We start from the raw sequence: 22,239 nt of genomic DNA, 5'->3' as shown, positions 1-22,239 counted from the left end.
GAAGGTACTATATACTACTTGAGAAACAAAGAGGATTGGAATGGGGGATTTGGTTCCAGTGATTAATCCAATGGAAGCAGTAAAAACATTTTAATTCTCATTTTTATTATGGCACACAACTTGATTATGCTTGTTCTTCAAGATAGCAAAGAATGCTGCAGATATTTCAAAACAACTCACACTTCCAATAGCACTTGGTAACCAGGAATAAAGCTTATTTTCTGAAGAGAATTTATTTATATTTATTAGCAACATGACAACAGAGTGAAGAAACTTCCCGATTTCATTAACTTTTGGTTAGCAAAGGAAAAACAGATTTTAAAGGGCTTAAGTTGTAAATGTTAACAGGATTAAATGAGTTGAGCTATATAAATGTAACTTAGGAAAGTCTCTGGCATATAGTAAGCATCACTGTAAGTGTTAGCTATCATCACTGCTATTCTCGCTGCTAGGTTCCAGATTTCTGAAGCATCACCAACACAAAGGACAATATACGAAACCAGGCCAATTCCAGTAGTACGTAATAAGCAAAGCAAGGACAAACATTTTAAATATGTAGATAAAAAGTATAGGTGGCCAAATTTAGCAGCATCAAAATGCCAAGACTGAACACGTTCATGCATTTTTTCCTAAAGGATTTTGAAGGCTAAATATGGAGAACAGAATAAGCATTTACATACTTGTTGAATGAATATATGAATACATTACTATATATCTGTACTATTAAAAATGTATGTATCTATTACACTTTTAATAAAATATAAGGCAATAAGACTAAATATCAATATTAATATTGATATTACTTTCAGTGGAACAGAAAGAAAATTATTAGATTCAAATTTTCAAGTATCAATTATAGGTATTAAATTTACACATAAAGTGTAAAGTGAATAATGACATCAAAATAGAGAGTTTTACATCAAACAAGAGACACTATTAAAATGTCTTTTGTTGAAGAAATATTACAGTTCTAGTAAGCAATACTTTTGTATGATATAAAATCCACTTTATCTCAAAATAAGTTCTAAGAAAAAAGCATCAATTTCCAGCATAAAATCTGGAACTCAAGCTGACTTTGAGATGAGATAAAAACTAAATTATTAACATACACAGTAATAGATTAGAATATATATATTATATATTTAGAATATTAAAAAAATCTAAATATATATTCTTTATGGATTCTGCAAAGTATCCCAAAATGCTTTAAGAATACAAACAAATATCAATTCACTGAGACTACAATTAAGCACTTAGTCACTGAATTCCACTAAAAAATACTGGATAACTAGTTAGCACGTAGTCAAATTACAGTTGGGAGCACACACCACATGTGTTTTTAAACATCATTTTAGATATGTTTTCTATTACAAAATTTCTTAGACTAGTCTAAGAGAAAAGTTTATGTAGTTCCCTTATTTAAAGCAAATCCATTTAAAATGGTCCTTCTGTTGTAAAAGGCTATAAATCAGACTACATATTTCTACTCCAGTATCGTAAGAAACAATAAAAGGTTGAGCAAGTCATACAGAGTAAATCATTATAGCATCATCATCATTATCAATAAGCCACTCATGAAATCTGGTCTGGTCTTCTACGATACACTTCACAGAAAGAGAAATATATACAATCCTTTCTCTTATACAACGGACTGACTTAAGATTCTAAACAGATATAAATTATTTTCAGGGCTATTTCATTGTTGGAAATAAACAGTATGCTTACTTGTACAGCATGACAATTGAGATGAAAGGTTGGTGTTCACATTTTGTTCAGATATTTAACTTGAGAAACATGTATGAATAAAAAGTCCATTAAATCAGCTTCATTTTCTTTGACAGAATAACCACCCCCACCATCACCACTATACTTGTTCTCATTCCAACTATACCAAAAAACAAAACAAAACAAAACAAAACAAAACAAAACAAAACAAAACACCTGAACTAAAATGATGATTAAACTTTTAAGTAGAACGCTATAACCTTTAGGTAGAATTCCTTATGTAATATTTATGCTGGACTTCAGGTACCACAATTAAACGGAGCCATTTATTTCTTGATCTTTCAACAGATCACTCAATTTGAATGCTAACTTAGATAAATGTAACAACTGGTCTAAGACCATCAGTTTAAAAACTTTTTTTCAAAAATCTCTCACCTACAGAAAACAGTGATTAATTAGGATGCTTAAGGGTAGAATATCTTGGCTATCAGAAATGTTACGCTTAAGTCAGGTTAATTGGATTCACTTTGTAAGTACTATATCCCCAAACAGACTCTCTGATGGATCATTACTCTGAGGATGATTTACTCTGAATTGTACTTGATGCAAAAATTCTGGAAATATGGGAGATTCACACTGAATCTCCTGGATAACGGTCCCAGAATATTCCTCAGAATTATCATTTGCTTAATTCTCCAAAAAGAGGTAAATATTAGAGGCTGGTTAGCTAGGCTCCAAAAAAAACCCAGTGCTTTATTCTAACCGGAGAGCAATAGTTAATTCCTTTCCACATTAAATTCTCAGAACCGTGACTGCATTCACACATCACGTATATGGGCAAAATTATTTTTTTAAACCAGGTAACCAAAACCTCCTAAATAGGAGAGGTTTTTTGCAAATGAATGGCTTAATGATCAGAGGTTAGGGGGAAGTGTTTAGAACAGTTTTTTAGTCCACAATCAGGCTTTGAGATTTAATGCAATAGCTGTCAATCTAAAACTCATTCAAAATTATTCTTCGCAGTCATATTAAAGACAAAGCCTGGCTCAAATATAAATGAAGTATAAAAGAAACATAAAAGGCTGCCATATAAAGCACTTTAAATATTAGCTGTAAAGGCATATCATATATAAAATGTGAAAAGTTTAAAAGTCTAAAATTCTGCATTTGACCCATAATACAAATGTTCTCTAAATCATGAGATTCTATATTTAATATGTCTAACATAACAGTAACTATCATTTATTTAGTATATACTATGTGACAAAAATGGCGCTGGCCCAATTATGTACACATAATCTCATTTAATCCTGACAACACTTCTGCAAAGTAAATATTATCATCTGTTTAACAGAAAGAGGAAATGACATTCAATTTGTAATTACAAGTAAAAAGAAGAACCAGAGTGGGGATTCACAAAGTTCAGACTTCTAAACCTATGAATTTTCCATGATTACCACATCACCCAGCTCAATAAAACTAGATAGAGTCGATCCTCATTACTATTTGCAGGTTCCACATTTTCAAGTTTGCCTACTCACTAACATTTATCTGTAATTCCCAATTATTTTTTTAAGATATTATTTTTAATCTCTACACCTAACATGGGGCTCAAACTTACAACCCTGAGATGGAGAGTCGCATGCCCCTCGGAATGATCCCACTCCCAAATCAATTCTTGTACCATTCACACGGACATTCAGGAGCAGTGAAAAATCTGTCACCTGGCACACATGTGCTTTCCCCACCGAGGTCACGTAAGACGACAGTGTGCATTCCTATTTCAGCTCTAATACTGTAAACAAGCGTCCTTTCTGTGGCTTATTTAGTGCCACGTGTTTCACAGTTTTGTGCTTTTTGTTGGAAATTCACGGTTTGCAATGAACCCCACACATAGTGAAGTGCTGACTAGGGTTTCTAAGCACAAGAAGGCCATGATGGGCCTTAAGGGGAAATACGTGTGGTAGATAGGCTTTGTGCAGGTACAGGTTAGAGTGCTGCTGGTCGGAGTTCAATATTAATGAGTCAACAGTATATATTAAGTAAGGTGTTTTTAGACAGAAAGATACATAAAACAAGGTTATGTACTGATCAACTGATAAAAATGTCATGACTGGAGGCTCAAAGGAACTTAACCTGGTATTTCCCTTAGGAGCAATGGTTCAGTATTTGCTAATCAGCGTTCAGGGCAACTTTAGAACATAATTATGGTGACTACTTAAAAGTCCAACTGAAAACTTTCCATTAATATTTCAGTAAAAGATTCTTCTGTCATGTCCTTCAAACATCATCATTATAGCTGTGCAATCATTACTCATCTGCATAAGAGAAAGAAACCTTTTGTTGCCTTTCTGTTTAATGGGTTGCAGCTATGTGTTTGACTTTGCTCAGAAAACTGACCTCTTACAACCAATCTGGCTTTGCAGTGTGAAAGTCTAAGGAATTAAATTTCAGTGTGAAAGTCTAAGGAATTAAATTTCATTTCTTATTACTGGATGTCATTGGTACTGTTTAAATATGACTGCTTTGTGAGATTATGATTTTTAAAATGTGATGGTTACATACAATACGGACAGTATGAGCAGCAACAACAACACTTAGCAGAGGGATTTAAAAATATCAGCACAAATTGGAACTCTTACCTTTCTTGCCCAAGTCAGATATTTTATTGAAAAAAAAAAATTACAGTACTTAAAAATCCAAACAAGGACAATTCAGGATTGAAAGAAAGAAAACCTGAAGGAGCCCATTGTCTTCAGTAAAATTTGAATACAAAAAAATGTAGACCAGGAAAACAGTTTATGGCCTAATGCACTAGGTTCCATGATAAACACACATATATAGTATATCTCCATCAAGTGAAACTTAATCACCTTTTTACAATTTAGAGAGGGAAGGCAGCTTTTACTATGGTTAAGCCATGTATCATCAATACCATGAAGCTAACCTATCAGATGTAATAGCTTCTATAAAATACCACAGTGAGATTGCAATAAGCCTAGAAAATGGGCTACAAATCCCAGCTATGCTCAAGCAAGCAGTGAACCAAAAATAAAAATAGGTAAAACTGAACCAAGAACTAGATAGCATTCATCTAGATTCATGATTGGTAAGGCAAAGTTCATAGGCCAAGGTTTTAAAGTGACTTATTCAGATCTAAAAGACAGTCATTATACAAAATAAAATAAAAGCATTTACGTAATTCAGAAAAGAAATCATGAATTTTTACTCCAAAGGACATAGCACAAGGAAGCTTACTTACAATGACCAAATACCACATTATTGTACCTCTAAAATATCACTTTAAATATGCAAAGGTAAAGATACTCAAAGTTGCACTTTATCATATTTAATCTCCCCAGTTTAGACAAGCAATCTAAAAGATGTCACACATTCCTGCTTAATACATTTTCCGGAATCTTTCAGATTATAATACTTTCAGGTAAAAGAAATGTCAACTTTAAGTTTCTTTTCCAATCATCATATTTAAGTTAGCCATGAAATGCTGAATTAACAATTAATCCATACAATAATATAAAAATACATGTATTAAATCACAGTTTTAATCAATTGGAACGTAATAAAAATATTAAACATTTTAATGTATCATTTTGAAGAATTCAAATGGCCTGAACGTTGTATAGTGTCTAAATTATACCATCAATAGAAATGTTACATTTTTCCCTCTGCTTGCGAAAACGAGCTCATGCAAGTATTTGACACTCACGCTGACACAGAAGATCTGCCATTCTAAAGGTGTGCACGCAGCTCTCACTTTAAACATGACAACATGATTCGGAGGCATACAGTATTAGCTGAAACACCAGCTTTCACATGATTTCCATAAGCTCTGAGCCAAAACGATAATTTTGAGTGGTTTCAGGTATTAGACAAAGCAGATATTTTAAAAAAGTAATAGTCAATGAATGAACTAGCACAGGCTAGTTATCACTGTAGTTAGCTTAAAACTAGGATGATTTTTTTTTGTGGTACAATGAACACTATACTGTAAAATACAATGGGTTTGCAATACAGAGCAGATTATTCAAGTAGAAAGCAAACTGAACAAAACAGAAATTCTAGTAAAGGTGATCAACCTTACCTACTACTCATCTTAGCCCTTGTTAAAATACCCTGAGTAAAATGCAAATATTTTAAATAATGCTGGTTATATAAGACTTCTCTAAAAATGAACCATAAATGTCAATGCATCATGTTTATTTACAACAGTCAGAGATGTAAGAATTCGTTTTTAACCAGTCACAATAGAAACATTAAGGGATACTTATGTGAGATCTGGAAGTTTCCAATTTTCTAGCTTTTGTTAGCATTTTGGCAAAGCAAGTAATACATAAATGGATTCAATGTAAAAAAAAAATCATAAAAGAGAAAAATATATAAAATTTACAGTAGTTTCAACCCACCCTGGGCCAACCTACATCCCTAGAAAGCCTCCCCAAGCAGGTTCACTTCTGACTAAAGGAAGAATACCAGTCCTCCAGCAAAAACAGCCCCATCTTTTCATCAAAGAGGCTCTCACTTCAATGATACTCCTCCAGGGGAAGAGGACAGGAGCCAGGTTCCCTCGAATGTCATTCCCCAGATGTTCAAAACGTAACTAATTTATTAGCATTAGAAGATTTGGTTTATAGGGGAATCTCACTGGTCCAGTTTGTAGCCTACAAAAAAATGGATTATTTTTAAGTATAACATTAGAAAATGCATAAAGGATGAGGATGTGGCTTTTTATTCCATAGAAATGGATACATTTCCAAACATGACAACTAAACAGAAAAGCATGCCTACCATTGAAGTTGTGGTCCCTCCTGATTTTTTAATGTTCTTGGAAGGCAGTCCATGAAGGCGACTGAGTCTAGCTTGGAAACCTGGAAAATCAAAGCACTCAATTTAGAAGATCCTACGATCATTATTCCCATCAATACAGAATTCAGAATAAGTTGGAAGCGGGAAACGTCTTCAACAGTAGTGGGGGAAATGCAAAACGCACTTAAAAGATCTGAAGCAATGCCTAGTAGAGTTCTAATGAGGTTAGCACACAACTACTGATTATTTGAGAACTAGGGCATTATTCAGGGCTTTTCTTTCCTCCTAACTCACCTTTCTAGTATTTCAACATTTTCACAATGGTCCTAGCAAGAGAGCAAGTCAACCTTTCTAATAATTCAAATGCATGATAAATGGAGTAGCTGAACTACTATTCAACATGTTCCTTTACAGCATCTTGTGCTAGACTCTTTCATCTCCCTTTTAGCCTAATCTCTTTTAATGAGTGTGTGTGTGTGTGTGTGTGTATGTGTGTGTGTATATATATGTATACATATATGTATATATACACACACACACATATATATATATATGTAAAAGCCCACAATAGCAGTCAGGAAGCACCACTGACCTCTTCTTCCCGGATGTGACATAAGAGGGAAAGAACCAGTTAAGATACTTTCAAAGACAGGATCTGGTAAATTTTTGTCTAGCTCGGTAGGATCTTCCTTTTCCCACCAGGGCACGACCCCAGTGATGCCACATGCTCCACCTGATTCCTTCTCATAAAACCAGTCACTCTGCTCATCGTCACCTGTGCAAAAACAAGAAATCCCCCAAAGCTTCAGTTTTATTATCCAAATACACAGGGTTATCAGATTTAGGTTTCTAAAAAATACAAGACAGAAATTATATCTGAATTTCAGAGAAATGATTTTTAATATAAAGTACTTGCATAAAATTTTAGTATGTCTAAATACTGCATGGAACATACTTATACTAAAAAATTATTTGTGATCTATCTAAAAATCAAATATAACTGGGGATCCTGTATTTTATCTGGCAATCATACACACGATCTATACACAAAACTTTTGATTCTACACCACAGCTATAGTGTTTTTTAACACTATAACAAGAACTTCCATCAACAAAAACATAAGCTGCTATGTTTTAGAACCAATTTAAATATGTGAAAAACAATAATACTGGTTAATTCTATGGCAAAAACTGTACAGAAATCCATTTAAGTTACTACCCTTTCCAAATTAAAGAAAAACAAGCCTTAATCTCCTGCCGGGAATTAAAAGTATAAAACTGTAGAACCCGTTCTCTGCAGCTGATAATGGTATATAATTAGCTTAATTTCATGATTTGTATGGAGTGTAAAAGGGGAAACAATCGTGAACAGATGTGACTAAATGAAATTAATCTGATTAAGTTCATTAAGAAATAGTTGTGAAAAAGTTGATTTTAAATGAAAAGTGACAGTACCACAGCATTGAGGAAGAAAGTGTGCTGGATTACTATAAGCAAGGTATTTTTAAAACAGAACACTATCTACACTAAGTTTGACTTTTGGGAACATCCATGAGTGTAAGTAACCATGGAGAAATGATCCATTTAAAATTCAGTTCAAAATGTACCCTTGATGTGAATCAACAGTATTTTGTTTTTAAAACAGGAATAATAGACACGTAAGTAGACAAAACTACAGAAGGCAGATGGCTTTTAAAAGTATGTGACAAACAGCATTTTGAATATGATCCCAAATTCATTCAAGTCTTCGTGTTTCTTAGAAAAACTGCTAATTCTGGTTTTTAAGAGGGTCATCACAAATGCCATAAAGTTTTTTCCTTTACAGAAAGAGATTTCTGATTTCCAAAATCTCTTACTACAAATATTTTTAAAAGCAAACTAGAAAAAACCCAAAGCTTCAACTGAAAATGACTCTGTGGAAAAACAGCCATACTTCAAATTATGAGGGAGTAAAAATTTTAAAGCATTTGGAAAGCCAAAGCCACAGAGAATTTCAACAGAGAATTTAATAAAATTTAATAAAAATTTAATTTTTTTAATTTAATAAAAATTAATTTAAAAAAAGCCACATTTCAAAGCGCATAAATATTAGTACTTTTACTGAGAACTATAAATTAAAATTTCCCAGAGCAGGTATAAATACAAGAAAAAAAAAGGGAGTCACTTGAAACTGATTACCCAAGATCTTTTTTTTTTTTTTTTTTTTAATTTTTTTCAACGTTTATTTATTTTTGGGACAGAGAGAGACAGAGCATGAACGGGGGAGGGGCAGAGAGAGAGGGAGACACAGAATCGGAAACAGGCTCCAGGCTCTGAGCCATCAGCCCCGAGCCTGACGCGGGGCTCGAACTCACGGACCGCGAGATCGTGACCTGGCTGAAGTCGGACGCTTAACCGACTGCGCCACCCAGGCGCCCCTGATTACCCAAGATCTTAATTCCAATTGAGACAACATTATAATAGAAAAATGAGGTTTTTTTATTTTGATGTGATGTACAACTTTGTTCTATTTAATAGGGAAATCCAGTAGCTAAAGATGAAGAGCTTGAGTGCTGAAGTCAGACAGACCAATCAGAATTGGAATGTTTTGTAACTGGGAAGTTACCTCAACTTTATTAGACTGGGTTTCATCATCCGCCCAAAAAAAGAATCTCACAGGGTTTTCTTAAGAATAATAGAAGAGCAGAAGAGCCTGCGTGGTTCAGCTGGTTATGTGCCGACTTTGGCTCATGTCATAATCTCATGGCTCTTGTGAGTTCAAGCCCTGCATTGAGCTCTGTGCTGATAGCTCAGAGTCTGGAGCCTGCTTTGGATTCTGTCCCCCTCTCCCTTTGCCCCTCGGCCACTCACTTTCTGTCTCTGTCACTCAAAAATGAATGTTAAAAAAATTTTTTTTTAAAAAGAATAAGAGCCTAAAGTAAATTGAATGAAAAACAGCACTTAGAAATATAAAATATAAAAAGCTCATAATAAATGCTAGCACATTATTCTAAACCATTCAAAGCTTTTCCAAGATTGACGGACTTGTCCAAAGTTATTTTTTAAAGAAGTTTTTGATTTCATTTCATTACCAAATTCAACATTTGTAACTCTGGGTAGGCACATGTATTTAAATGAGAGTTTAGGTATATTATCAAGGCAGTTAAGCTCACTCTGAGTCCCGAAGTTCTAACATATTTCAGCAAAGTCTCTTAACTTTAAAAAGTCTATGGTCTCTAAAACAGTATGTGCCTATTTATCTGGAATATATATGATTTATAAGTAAGAAAAAAATTAATGATAATTTATTTTATTCCTATTGTCAAGAGGAAGAAAAGACTAAGAAACGAATGTGTAGGCAGCTATTATTTTGTTCTTTTTTTTTGTATCATTAGACTATTTATAATTTAAAACAATAAATTTTGGTTTGGTCCCTTAGAACTTATTACTGCTTTGCTCTAAAGAGTCTCAAGAAAGGAAGTATTTGTGGTAAGTATTCGTAGATATTCCTTTTGCCCCCTTATTGTCCTATTTTCTTCCCAAATGGGTAGTTTCAAAATAATGCCATGTTGAAGCGTGAAAAGCTTCAGGAAACTTTGAAGATGTGAAAGATCTAAGTTGTAAGACATTACTGTTTAACAGTTTACAATACTGAGTTCATGAAAGCTGTCTAATTACTTACAAACTGGATAGGATGAATAAATGTCACGGCTGAATAAAAATGACAAATGACTTGCAAATCCATCTTTATTAATGCTTACACAGTATTAAATGCATTTGGAATCAGGTGGAGAATGAGAACCAGTGTCTTGTGAACTTGCTAAGAGACAAAATTGAAAAGACTGAGGTATGTAAAGCTTTCTTAAGGAAGATAATCCTTCCTTAATATTATTAGCCCCACATACTAGCTTTTGGAGATAATCAATTACGGTAGGTCATGAAGACAAGATACCCTTCATAGTATAAAAAAGAACTCAAGCCCAGTCCACTAAGCAGGTGTGTGTAAGGTAAAGGGATTGCAGTCATCAACCTAGGACATAACTAGCAATAAGCACAAACTTTCAAATGAAGACGTTTTTCCAAGGGAATAAAAAAAAAATAGATTTCAGTACCTTGCCTTCCCTCATCATTGGTAAATAAACCAGCATCGGTGCTGCTGAGACTGCTGGAATCACTGTAATAAGGGAGAAGAAAAAAAAAAAAAAAAAACAGATCAAAAGAACAATTGATCTCTCAGTCGTAAAATTTTAAAGAGACACGGCAGCTCAGAGATGAAACTTAAGCCTGACAAAGATCTGAAAGAAAATAAGATGATTTTTTTTTAATCAAACTGCAAATATTCTGGTTCCATTAACTACAGAGCATATTATTTTTGGCACATAAAACCACAGGAATCTAATGGGACCCTGACAGTAAGCCAGATGTGACTGCAACGAGGTGCTGACACAATTGATGCATTTTATTATCTGCTTTCATCAAATGCTCACTGCTCCTTTCTTATGCTGTGTGCAATTCAGCCTGAGCCCGGAACACCGCTGCTCAATAAAATGGGGAAAGTCTCAATCAAAAGCAGCCTAAGCCTTTCTTCAGCACATGAAATACAAGGGCCTGGGATGAAATTACTTTTCATAACCACATTTGCAAATATTCTGGAAAAGACATTACTTAAGAATTCACAACAACTCTATTACTTAGCATGGAAGAAAAAAGTTTACAACGGTAACAATCCATTAAGTCAAAGTTAAAATCCCTCTGAGCAAAACACTCAATATTGCCAATATTAAGGAGGGGGTATGTAAAAATAATATGTACTCCATACTTCCATAGAAGTTCAAGTATGATACAAAGGCAAATTTCACAAAGAAATTAAAACAAATAGTAGATATTCGACTGACATGAATAAACTGTCACTATTCTAACAGAAGCAATGCTTATATGAAAATCTAGTTAGTTGAAAAACACAAAAACAAGATCATGTAATAATAGCCTTCTCCTCTAAAGAAAATTGATGATCTTCTTTAAAAATTCTCATATACTTCTTCTTCCTGTAATTTTTAATTTTAACCAATTAGGAAACTTCCTCAGGTGAATTTTATACTTTTCCTGTTTACATGTATAACTCTATAACCCGACTTATTAAACAAAATTAATCTGTTTTAAAATATTTAAATTGAGAGTTCAGGATTAAAACCACAAATGAGATCTAAACCCAAATGTTTTCTGAATATAGAATATCATTTCAGTTGTTTTATTTATTAAAAATAAATAAAAACAAAAAGCATAAAATTTGTTAAGTGACACATTTTACCAAGGAACTCTAAGTTGGTACCTTTTTAACTTTCTTCATTAGTGCTTTCCTGTCTGCCTATATCAACACAACCCTAATATATGGCCTTATCATATATACCTTGAATCACAATTCTTTTTCTGAAATCCTTGAGGCAAAATGTATTTAAAATTCACAACTTTTCAAATTTTGGAAAGATATGTTCTAAAATGACTAAATGACTACTAAGGGTCTGGGGTAGCACTCCAGAATGAAACCTATTACTATATATTTTTTTCAATTGAATGAATATCCACATTAAATAGAGTTCAAGTTAGGTCTGGCCTCAAATGAATGAATTAGTTTTTCACAGCTTTCAGAATTCAGATTTAAAGATAAAGGATTGTGAAACTATGTGCTTTCTTTTCTTTCTTTCTCTCTCTCTCTCTTTTTTTTTTTTTTTTTTACAATAGTCTTCTCATTTTTGAGTTCAGATTTACCTCTTTTAATATAGTCTACATCTAACCAGGCTCATCTTTTCCAAATAGAACTTGCTGACTAAAAATATTATGATATCTTGGATGGGATCCTGGAACCGAAAAAGAATATTAAAGAAAAACAAGGGAATTCTAATAAAGTATTGACTTTCATTAATAATGTGTCAACATTGGTTTATTGATTCTCACAAGTGTACCACAACAGGGGAAACTGGGTGCAGGATATATGGGAATAGGATATCCAGAAACTCTCTGTACTATCTTTGCAACTTGTCTATAAAACTAAAAGTATTCTAAAAGAAAATGTTTATAAAACACGTGCATATCTATACATATACACATAAATTAAATAGATAAAATAATAAAATGTTTTCTATTAAAAACCTAAAATTACTGCCCCATACTTTTTGGATTAAATATAGATTTCAAGGCTCTATATGGATGATCCCAACCTAAATTCTCCCTATCTCTTTTGTTTATGTTCTTTCTCCAAGTGGCATCCCAATCTTCTCTCTTCTCTCTCTGCCTGCTTACTCTTCTGAAAGATATAAGGAAATCAGACTTCCCCCTCTGAGAGCAGCTCTTAGTCCCTAATGACCCTGGTCTTCATTTGGGATCTTTTTACATGTGTTTTAAACAACATGTTTCTTTATTAGTATTTCACCTCATTGACATCTAGCTAGTTGCTCTAAGTATACCATGTAGTTGTCAGCATGTCCAATAAATCAGCACAAGAACTTATATGGAAGCAGGGCTTTTCATTTTCAGCATCTGACAGCCATTATGGCTCATCTCCAAGGACACCTCTTCCCAGTTTTTTTTTTTTTTTTTTTTTTTTTAAAGCATGACTTTTATAGCATGGTATTCAGAGAGAATATATCCCATGAATGCTGGTCAAATTTGCGTTTGTACACTAATCCCAATCCCCTGTGCCCCAATCTGTTCATTTCCCGTATTTTTGATTCTTGAAACAAGACATCATCTGAGAGTCCTCTTTCTCTTTTGTCCTCTCCAGTACAGTCAACCTTCCACTGATTCCAACTCTTAAAAGTGTTCTATTTTTTTTCCCTTTACTATCACTGCCATAATTCACCTCTCACTTAAGGATGGACTAGAGGTCAGTCAAAGCTAAAAAAACACTGTTACTGAGATCATGTTACCTTGAGAAAGTGTAAATCTAATTGAGTTTCTTCGTTGTTAAAATTCCTCCCATTACTTACCAGGCCTTTAAAACATGCTTACTGCTGTAGCCTCAACCCCCACTTTATGTTCTAGTCATAATGAACTACATGTACTTTACCAAATACATCCCACTTTGCTCCACAATCCATGCCTTAGCACTTGCTTAAATCATAGCTCCTTTTGGAAATCTTCCCTGACCAATACTTTCCGCTCAGCACACTTCATTTTCATTGTTTGCTTGTCTGCTATTCTAAACTATGGGGCTGCAGGGAACAGGCACTGCCTTTATTTAGCAATCTTCCCACAGAAAGAATATGCATCTGAGTGACAAGAAAAATAGTTACACGGCTAAGTTTAAAATCAAAGAAAGAAATACTTAAAAAAATGATTCAGGAGTGAAAACATCCTCTTTGAAAATTGGTACCTGAGCTGTTGACTGCTGGGTAGACTGATTATATCTAATAGATACTCAAATATTTTTTACAGTGAAGAGAAATCAAGAGAGTTGCATCTCATTTTTCTTCCAGGGTTGATGTCTGTCAATAAAAGGCAGACATCAATAAAAGGAGGGGCTTGAACAATCAATCCAAAAAGCTGTAATCTGTAAATAATCCAGAAATGAATACTTAGTCTCCACTACACATACGCTCTCTCCCAGCAACTGAGCAAGGTAATCACTTTCAAGTCAAGCTTAGTAGTCCTCAGTCACAATGGCTCAATACTACCATACAAATAATTTTCACTATGGTATTAAAATGCTATCTTTTTTTTTTTTGGAAGAAAAGCAGATACCATAAACTTCTCAAAGCCTTCCTGAAACATTTTTTTTTGTTTTGAATAATTTTTACTTCCTCAGAAAAATAACATAAATAGCAAACCATCTCTAATAAAAGCCCCATCCTATAAATTTTACCAGATCCTATTCATGTTTGTAATCATATTTATAAGCAAATATATATGTATATACAAAATAATATGTATTATTAAATACATATATATGAAGTCCATGGTCTTCAGTCTACATGATTAAGATGAGGTTAGTCTCACAAATTAAAATCAAATACTCTTTCCCAGTAAGCAATGTTTTTTTTCTTTTCTGGATCATAGTTCTGAGTCTGGTTTTAAGAACATGCCTAAAAAGATGAACAATGTCAATACTTTCTCATTTCCTCCAGTAGCATTAGTTCTGTGTAAAAGAAAAATGATCACTTACCTCTTGATGTTGTCAAAATAGTACTTAACAATTATCATGGTGGTATATCTGCTTTCTAGAATAGGTACATGAGACTAGCTGCCAAAGGATCATTGTTTTTCTCATTTGTCTAATGACAAGATCAAGTTTTTCTAGACTGTAAATTAGGTTTTACAATTCCTAAGTGATCAGGATTCCCAGTATTCCACAGACTTCTAAAAAGATCAAGCCATATCTGTTGAAGTGCTACCAATTTTTGATTCTTAAGAATCAAAATAAACTGATGAATTGTGACACTAAAAAGCACCAAAGCTAAAGTTCTATAATTAAACAAATAATTACAAATCCAATTCTATGAGTTCTAAATATGCTGTTATTCAAAAGTGCATTCTTTCCCATTGAAAATCCATTTCCTTTTCTCTTTATAGCTGAAAATTAAGTCTTTAAAACACAATGGAAAGACTTTGTTTAAATCAAATAAGCAATTTTGTTTTGTGTTAAACACCATAAATTATAAAGAAATGTAACGATGGTTAAACAGGAATATCACTATGATTATATTTTATATTATTATAATTTATAATTATTTTAAAGTAGAATTAATTAAGATACAAAATACGTTCAAGCACAAACAATGGAGACACATATTTTTATATTTAGAGAATATAAAAGTCACCTTTCACTCATGAGTTCGTCTGAGACTTTTTGCTCTTCGTAGTCCATTTTGTCCTTACTGGTCTGGCTTATTTCCTCACTTTCTAAAACTACTCCTTCATCTTGGATTTTTGGTCCTTGTCTAATTATTTTCAATTTCCTTTTTTTGACTTTGTTCTTGGTAAACTCTTGATATTGGTAAGCTCTATCACTGTCCATGTCCTGATCTCTACAACCTTCAAGGGGCTGGGTCATTGTCCGTTTGTTAGAGATGTCCTGTGGGAGGTCCACGGCCATGCGTTTTACCTTTCTCCTTCTGCGCAGAGTTCTGTTCCCAAGGTTGTCCACGGCAAAGTCAGATTCGTGCCACAGAGGTCTTTTTCCTCGTACATTATTATTTAAGTTTGATGATGGCCTGCGCTTAGCCACTAACATTTGGTCATCAGAGTCACTGTGATCTTTTTTATTATTATTGTGATTCTCTCTATAGTCCTTGCTTGGTTCCTCTAAACTAGAGTCAGAGCCTTCACTTAAGCAGTGACCAGTCTCCCATGGGTGGTGAACATTATATGATCTCCGTTTTCTCCCTCTCCTTTTCCTTGCCTGGCGTTTCAGAGGGCAAGATATACTTCGAGAATGATCTCCTGTTTCAGCAAATCCACCTCGAGCTTGCTCTGAGCTCTCCTCCAATGCTGAGACAAGATCATGAACCAGTTCTTCCATGGTTCGACTGAAATGCCTACATTTTCAAAAAAAGAAGAAAAAAAATTAAAGAAAATAGTATTAACTGCATTAACCTAGTTTATTACAGCAGACAATTCACTCTAAATCTAAAATTAATAGTTATTATAAAGAAATGTTTAAAAGCTATTTAATTTTTCTATCCCATATAGTTTCAAATATTCTGACTCATTTTAAGCTCCTTTTTCATATGTAAGTTCTTTTATTAAACATACGAATTACTTCAAGATAGAGTAAGCATAATATCAGCAATGAAAGATCCCAGTAATTTCCTATTTTTACTGTGTAATTATAGAAAAGTTATTTCTGCTTAAATCCCTGCTCATTAGTCTACTCCTGCCCTTTCCCTAGAGCCAGTTTTGCTAGAACAGATATGGAGAGAGCTTTCTCAAGCCTTCCTCCAACCACCCCTCCCCCACAGCAATTTCTAAGTGAAGAAGGAAACTGTACAATTCTCTACTCACCACACGCTCTACCCAGTCACCACCATGATATGCGAGGGAGATGGAAAGACTGACAGGTACTTTCAAGATTTGTAATATATGTGAAAGGAGAGTTTAACCAGACACTAGGCATATATTTAGGCCACACTAATCTCATAACTCAGTCAAGCAGAAACTGTTCACACTCAAACTGGAGGCTCACTGGTCTAAAATGGCCCATCATTTTTCTTATAATTCATTCTGAGACAGTCTCTTGGTATTTTTTAAATAAAAAGAAACAAACAAAAACCATTAAACTATGTTACCAGTGAGAAAATGATCTGCTTGTCAGCTAGGATAAGCATTCTTTACAGACTTTTATAAATTATATCGACCCTTTCCAAACCCAACTCCCAAAGATTCTAGATCGGTTGGTGATGGAAAGCCCAAAATTCCAATTTTATTTTATTTATTTATTTTTTTAATTTTTTTTTTCAACGTTTATTTATTTTTGGGACAGAGAGAGACAGAGCATGAACGGGGGAGGGGCAGAGAGAGAGGGAGACACAGAATCGGAAACAGGCTCCAGGCTCTGAGCCATCAGCCCAGAGCCCGACGCGGGGCTCGAACTCACGGACCGCGAGATCGTGACCTGGCTGAAGTCGGACGCTTAACCGACTGCGCCACCCAGGCGCCCCTCAATTTTATTTTTTAAACAGTATAGTTAATTCAAACATGTATCTTTCTTATACAGATCATGAACAATCATTTCTGAGTCTTAGAAGGACCTAGGGATTGGGGCGCAGTCGGTTAAGCGTCCGACTTCAGCCAGGTCACGATCTTGCGGTCCGTGAGTTCGAGCCCCGCGTCGGGCTCTGGGCTGATGGCTCAGAGCCTGGAGCCTGTTTCCGATTCTGTGTCTCCCTCTCTCTCTGCCCCTCCCCCGTTCATGCTCTGTCTCTCTCTGTCCCAAAAATAAATAAACGTTGAAAAAAAAAATTAAAAAACAAAAAAAGAAGGACCTAGGGATCAAAATATCCTCAACTACAACTTCTACAACTACAACTACAAATATCCTCAACTTCTAAATCTATAGTAGGGGTAGGCACACTTTTCTCTAAAGGGCCAAACGGTAAACTGTTAGGCTTTGCAGTCTATTAGGTCTCTGTCATAGCCACTCAATTTCAGCCACTGTAAGGTGAAAATAGCCCTAGGCAATATATAAATGAATGGCTGTGTTCTAATACAATTTTATTTACAAAACCAAGTGATGGCTGGCTATAGTTTGCTGACCCTGGTTTATATAGTCTCTACAGTCTATAATTTGAGGCATTTGCAAGTTCCTTATAATAATTTTTCATTTTGTGTTCTCATTTGAATAATCTGAAAACAAACATACATTTTAATTCAACTGGATTTACTACTTATAAAATGATTCACACATACAGCTTCTAACACAAGAACTTACTATGTGCTCGGCCCATTTTTAAGTGTTTTATATGCATTACCTCATTTCATTCTCACATAATAACCTTATAAGGTGGTATATGAGACACAAAGAGACACAGACATTAAGGGCAATTTGCCCAAAGTGACACCCCTAGAAAATGGTAGAAACAGGTTTCAAACTCCAGCAATCTGGTTCTAGAGCCTGAATGCTCAACCAACTGCAGCCAAGAAAGGGATTCTAGTACCACACAATTCCAGTATCCAGTTTGCATTTGTTTATGAGTGATGTAGCAGCAGGTGGTACTATTTTAATTTCTGAGACAGATTTAGTATATATCTGCATAAAGCCAAATGACTCACACTTAGCATTATATTCTTTTGAACACAAAAGAGGAATGGGAGACCTGAGTCAAGGGCAGTATAGGTGGTGGAAGTTAGTTGAATCCAAAGCCCCCGATGCTGTAGTCATCAGTGAAATGTACATTGTGAGCAATTAACTAAATGGACACAGTTTTTCATTAAAAAAAAAAAAAAATTATGTTTATTCATTTTTGAAAGACAGGGAGAGACAGAGCACAAGCAGGGGTGGGGCAGAGAGAGAGGGGGACACAGAATCTGAAGCAGGCTCCAGGCTCTGAGCTGTCACCACAGAGCCTGACACAGGGCTTGAACTCACCAACGGTGAGATCATGACCTGAGCTGAAGCCGGATGCTCAACGGACTGAGCCACCCAGGCGCCCCGACATCGCCTTTCATTTAATGTGGGCATTGTATTTTCCTGATCTATCTATAGATCTATAAACTCTGGAAAGCCACTAAAAGGGTCCTATATATTACAGAGCCTGACGCAGGGCTCGAACCCACACAGTGTGAGATCATGACCTGAGCCGAAGTCAGCTGGTTAACTTACTGAACCATCCAGGTGCCCCCCAACAGATCTTTTTTAAACATCTGTTGCATTTGGTTATGAGAAATAGGTGTCACGTAGGAATTAGCATTAAGCCAAAAGAAGGGCTACAATTCTGACTATAATGATAAGCCAAATGGGTCTTTTCTCCATCATCTCTATGTTAATAATCACATTTTTGTTTTCCCTTTATTGCAATAAATATTTTGTTCATTTCCTTGAATACTATTTCTTTGGAAGAAATGTAGTCTGAAAGACCTATGATCTCTGAATATAATATTGCACCTTTAATAAAATTCACTGGACGCCAGCTTAACGTGTACCAGAATAAGGACCTTTGTCTAAAAGAAGACTCCGTATCACCTGGTTCTTAAGTAACTTACTCTTTGGAGATGCAGTTTTCTCATCAATGGGTGAATGACTAGGTCTAATTATTAATATGAAATTAACTCAATGCATGAATGTCATCTACAACTAAAGTTGCAGGTTATTTTGGAAGTTATAATCTAGTGCTTTACTACAAAAAGGAAATGTGGTGGACCTACCACCATTAGATAAAGGTTAGCAATCAGATTCAATCCATTGAAACTTAAGTCTTCAATCAATTTCATTTAAAAAGAATTATTGTAGGGGCGCCTGGGTGGCTCAGTCGGTTAAGTATCCGACTTCAGCTCAGGTCATGATCTCAAGGTCCGTGAGTTCGAGCCCCGCGTCGGGCTCTGTGCTGATAGCTCAGAGCCTGGAGCCTGTTTCAGATTCTGTGTCTCCCTCTCTCTCTGCCCCTCCCCTGTTCATGCTCTGTCTCTCTCTGTCTCAAAAATAAATAAACGTTAAAAAAAAAAAAAAAAGAGAGACTTATAAAAAGAATTATTGTAACAAACAGCTTAAGAAAATAGAACTGGTATTACTAAGAATGAAAGCAAAATTTCTTGATAACATCATTAAAATTGTCACCTTACTTGACTTTGTATTGTTTTTCTCAAGAAAAAAAGACATTAAGAAAATTTTAGGGGCGCCGGGATGGGCACCGTTGATTAAGTGTCCGACTTCGGCTTGGGTCATGATCTCACTGTTCATGGGTTCGAGCCCCACGACGGGCTCTGTGCTGACAGCTTAGAGCCTGGAACCTGCTTTGGATTCTGTGTCTCCCTCTCTCTCTGCCCCTCCCCCACTCACTCACATATATAACAAACAAATAAACATTAAAAAAAAATTAAAAAAAAATTTATCCAGAGAACCCAATTTATTCCATGATGTCACTCAAATAGGGATCGAATGCCAATGAAGACATTTACTTTAAAAAGACTTTTTAAAAGCCTCACAAAAACACAGAAGAAAATATGCAACATTCAGAGTTAAAATCACTTTCCCCCTCCCTTCAGTTTCAACTCACCAGACTCCCGCAAGTCAAAACCCTTGTTAATGAGCTAGTGATATTATAGTCAGTCACGCTGCTTCACTTCTATCTCTCAGGGAAAACTGGCATCATCTGGCCTCACAGAAATAAAGTCATTATAAGAGACCACATAATCAATAGCTCATTTATTTCCTTTGCCTTGGCAGTTACATTGAAGACCATGGTATGGAAACACTTTATCTTCAAGATATTTTCTTAAATGAGACTTTTCCTATTGAAGAAAGAACCTGAAAATACAGAACTTTTCTGTACAAAAACGTGTTTATTAAGCATTCATAGCTGTAAAGTTTAATTACAGTAAAATTTAGTGAATTACCACTTAGCTAATTTGAATAACATTCATATTTATAAAACAATTTCTCTCCATTTGAAATTCAATGGAAATGATATCTTTTGAGAATAGTTTGCATTAGGTAGAATGTCTAAGATGACAGTTCACTAAGAGTTTTCTTCAAATACTCCAAATAAATAGAATAAGATTATAGTCCCACTATCTATCTAAAGTGGGATTTTGAAAACGGCATGACCTGAGCAGATAAGCATTTTGGTTTTTCGCAGGTGGTATTGCATTATGCTGAGCAATATAAAACGTATGATCAACCCAAAATTTGATACGCCAGTTAGGTAAGAATTTTGCGCCAAGGGTTAAGTTTTTCAGTCTTCTTCTAGGCACTATTAAAACATCCAATAAAATGAGTAAATTGTTCTCCCTGGCTTTCTTAACACCAAATTCTAACTCAGACAAAGGCTTTCCTTAAAAACGTATGTTTGAGAGTGAGGATGGTCAATGAATGTAGAAACCTGGCGCTGAGTTTAGAGTTTTCTTTCAAATGTTTCTTGCTCAAGAAAGAAGACTCAGGGGGCGCCTGGGTGGCGCAGTCGGTTAAGCGTCCGACTTCAGCCAGGTCACGATCTCGCGGTCCGTGAGTTCGAGCCCCGCGTCAGGCTCTGGGCTGACGCTCAGAGCCTGGAGCCTGTTTCCGATTCTGTGTCTCCCTCTCTCTCTGCCCCTCCCCCGTTCATGCTCTGTCTCTCTCTCTGTCCCAAAAATAAAAAATAAAACGTTGAAAAAAAAAAAAAAAAAAAGAATTTAAGAAAGAAGACTCAGGACGTGGCCTTAGTCCAAACTCGATGCTCACATGTTCCCACAGGACTAGCAGTTGACTGATGAATCAAATCAAGGGCTCTCAAATAGCAGTCAACAATGTACAGGGAGGCACGGCAAAGAAGCCCAAGAAAGCCCAGAAAAACAGATCCCCCCAAAAACTGACAGCCAATTACTCCATCAGTGACTTTTCCTTTTTGGAGACTCTATTAGCAATAACTACTATTCCTAAGAGGATAAAATATAGCATGTACAGAAAAATTAGAGAATAATTTCCTTGCCTGGACACTGATAAAAATAACTACATAATAAGATGATAGACATGTGTGTCTTCATAAACCCAACAATTTCATTAAAAACAAACAAAAAATCTTCCATATGTAACAAAAAAGTAACTGACCACAGCTATCAAATATCTAGGTAAGGAAAAAGAAATCAAATGCTCCTTATCATCTAATACATGGTAAAATTCTCCTCTTCATCTCTGTAAAACACAGGATTATCTCTTCTACAAACTTAAGTAACTCTAGCAGTGGAGTGCTAAAACTAATTCACCCACTGCTAAATACAACTACTTAATTGGCTTCTAGCAAGTTAAGGAAATAGCCATTTATCGTTAGTTTCTGCATGAATAAAAATTCAATGTGTACAAAAACGATGTAGGAGGAATACCTAGTCAAGAGCTATGCTGACAAATGTATGCTATGACTGATCACAAACTTAAGAAAATAGTCTTGGAATTACATGTTTTGATATTCATGTTAGCTTTGGCTTAAGATAGGAAGGGTTGTTTGGTCATAAAAGTAAATAGCTAAAGAACACACATTAAAATTAACACATAATAGTGTAGATCATGACAATGGGTGCCTAAACATGCAA

General features: G+C 35.0%; 1 protein-coding gene across 4 annotated transcripts in view; it reads right to left on the bottom strand.

The window, feature by feature from the left end:
* GPATCH2 (G-patch domain containing 2) overlaps positions 1–22,239 on the bottom strand; it is a 179,183-nt gene that overhangs the window by 151,162 nt on the left and 5,782 nt on the right. For 3 of the 4 annotated variants that reach the window (XM_045455750.1, XM_045455751.1, XM_045455752.1), the window contains exons 2-5: positions 15,342–16,058; positions 10,641–10,702; positions 7,142–7,324; positions 6,532–6,611 (exon numbers count right to left, since the gene is read on the bottom strand). In XM_045455750.1, coding sequence (XP_045311706.1) covers positions 6,532–6,611; positions 7,142–7,324; positions 10,641–10,702; positions 15,342–16,058 — 1,042 coding nt within the window. Of the gene's footprint in view, positions 1–4,927; positions 6,405–6,531; positions 6,612–7,141; positions 7,325–10,640; positions 10,703–15,341; positions 16,059–22,239 lie in introns of those variants that run through there. The other variant, XM_045455753.1, reaches the window with a different exon arrangement.

Source organism: Leopardus geoffroyi, chromosome C3, assembly GCF_018350155.1.
Source record: "Leopardus geoffroyi isolate Oge1 chromosome C3, O.geoffroyi_Oge1_pat1.0, whole genome shotgun sequence".
NCBI classification, from domain to species: domain Eukaryota; kingdom Metazoa; phylum Chordata; class Mammalia; order Carnivora; family Felidae; genus Leopardus; species Leopardus geoffroyi.
Note: the sequence above shows the minus strand (reverse complement) of the source record. Positions and strands in the feature narration are given on the sequence as shown.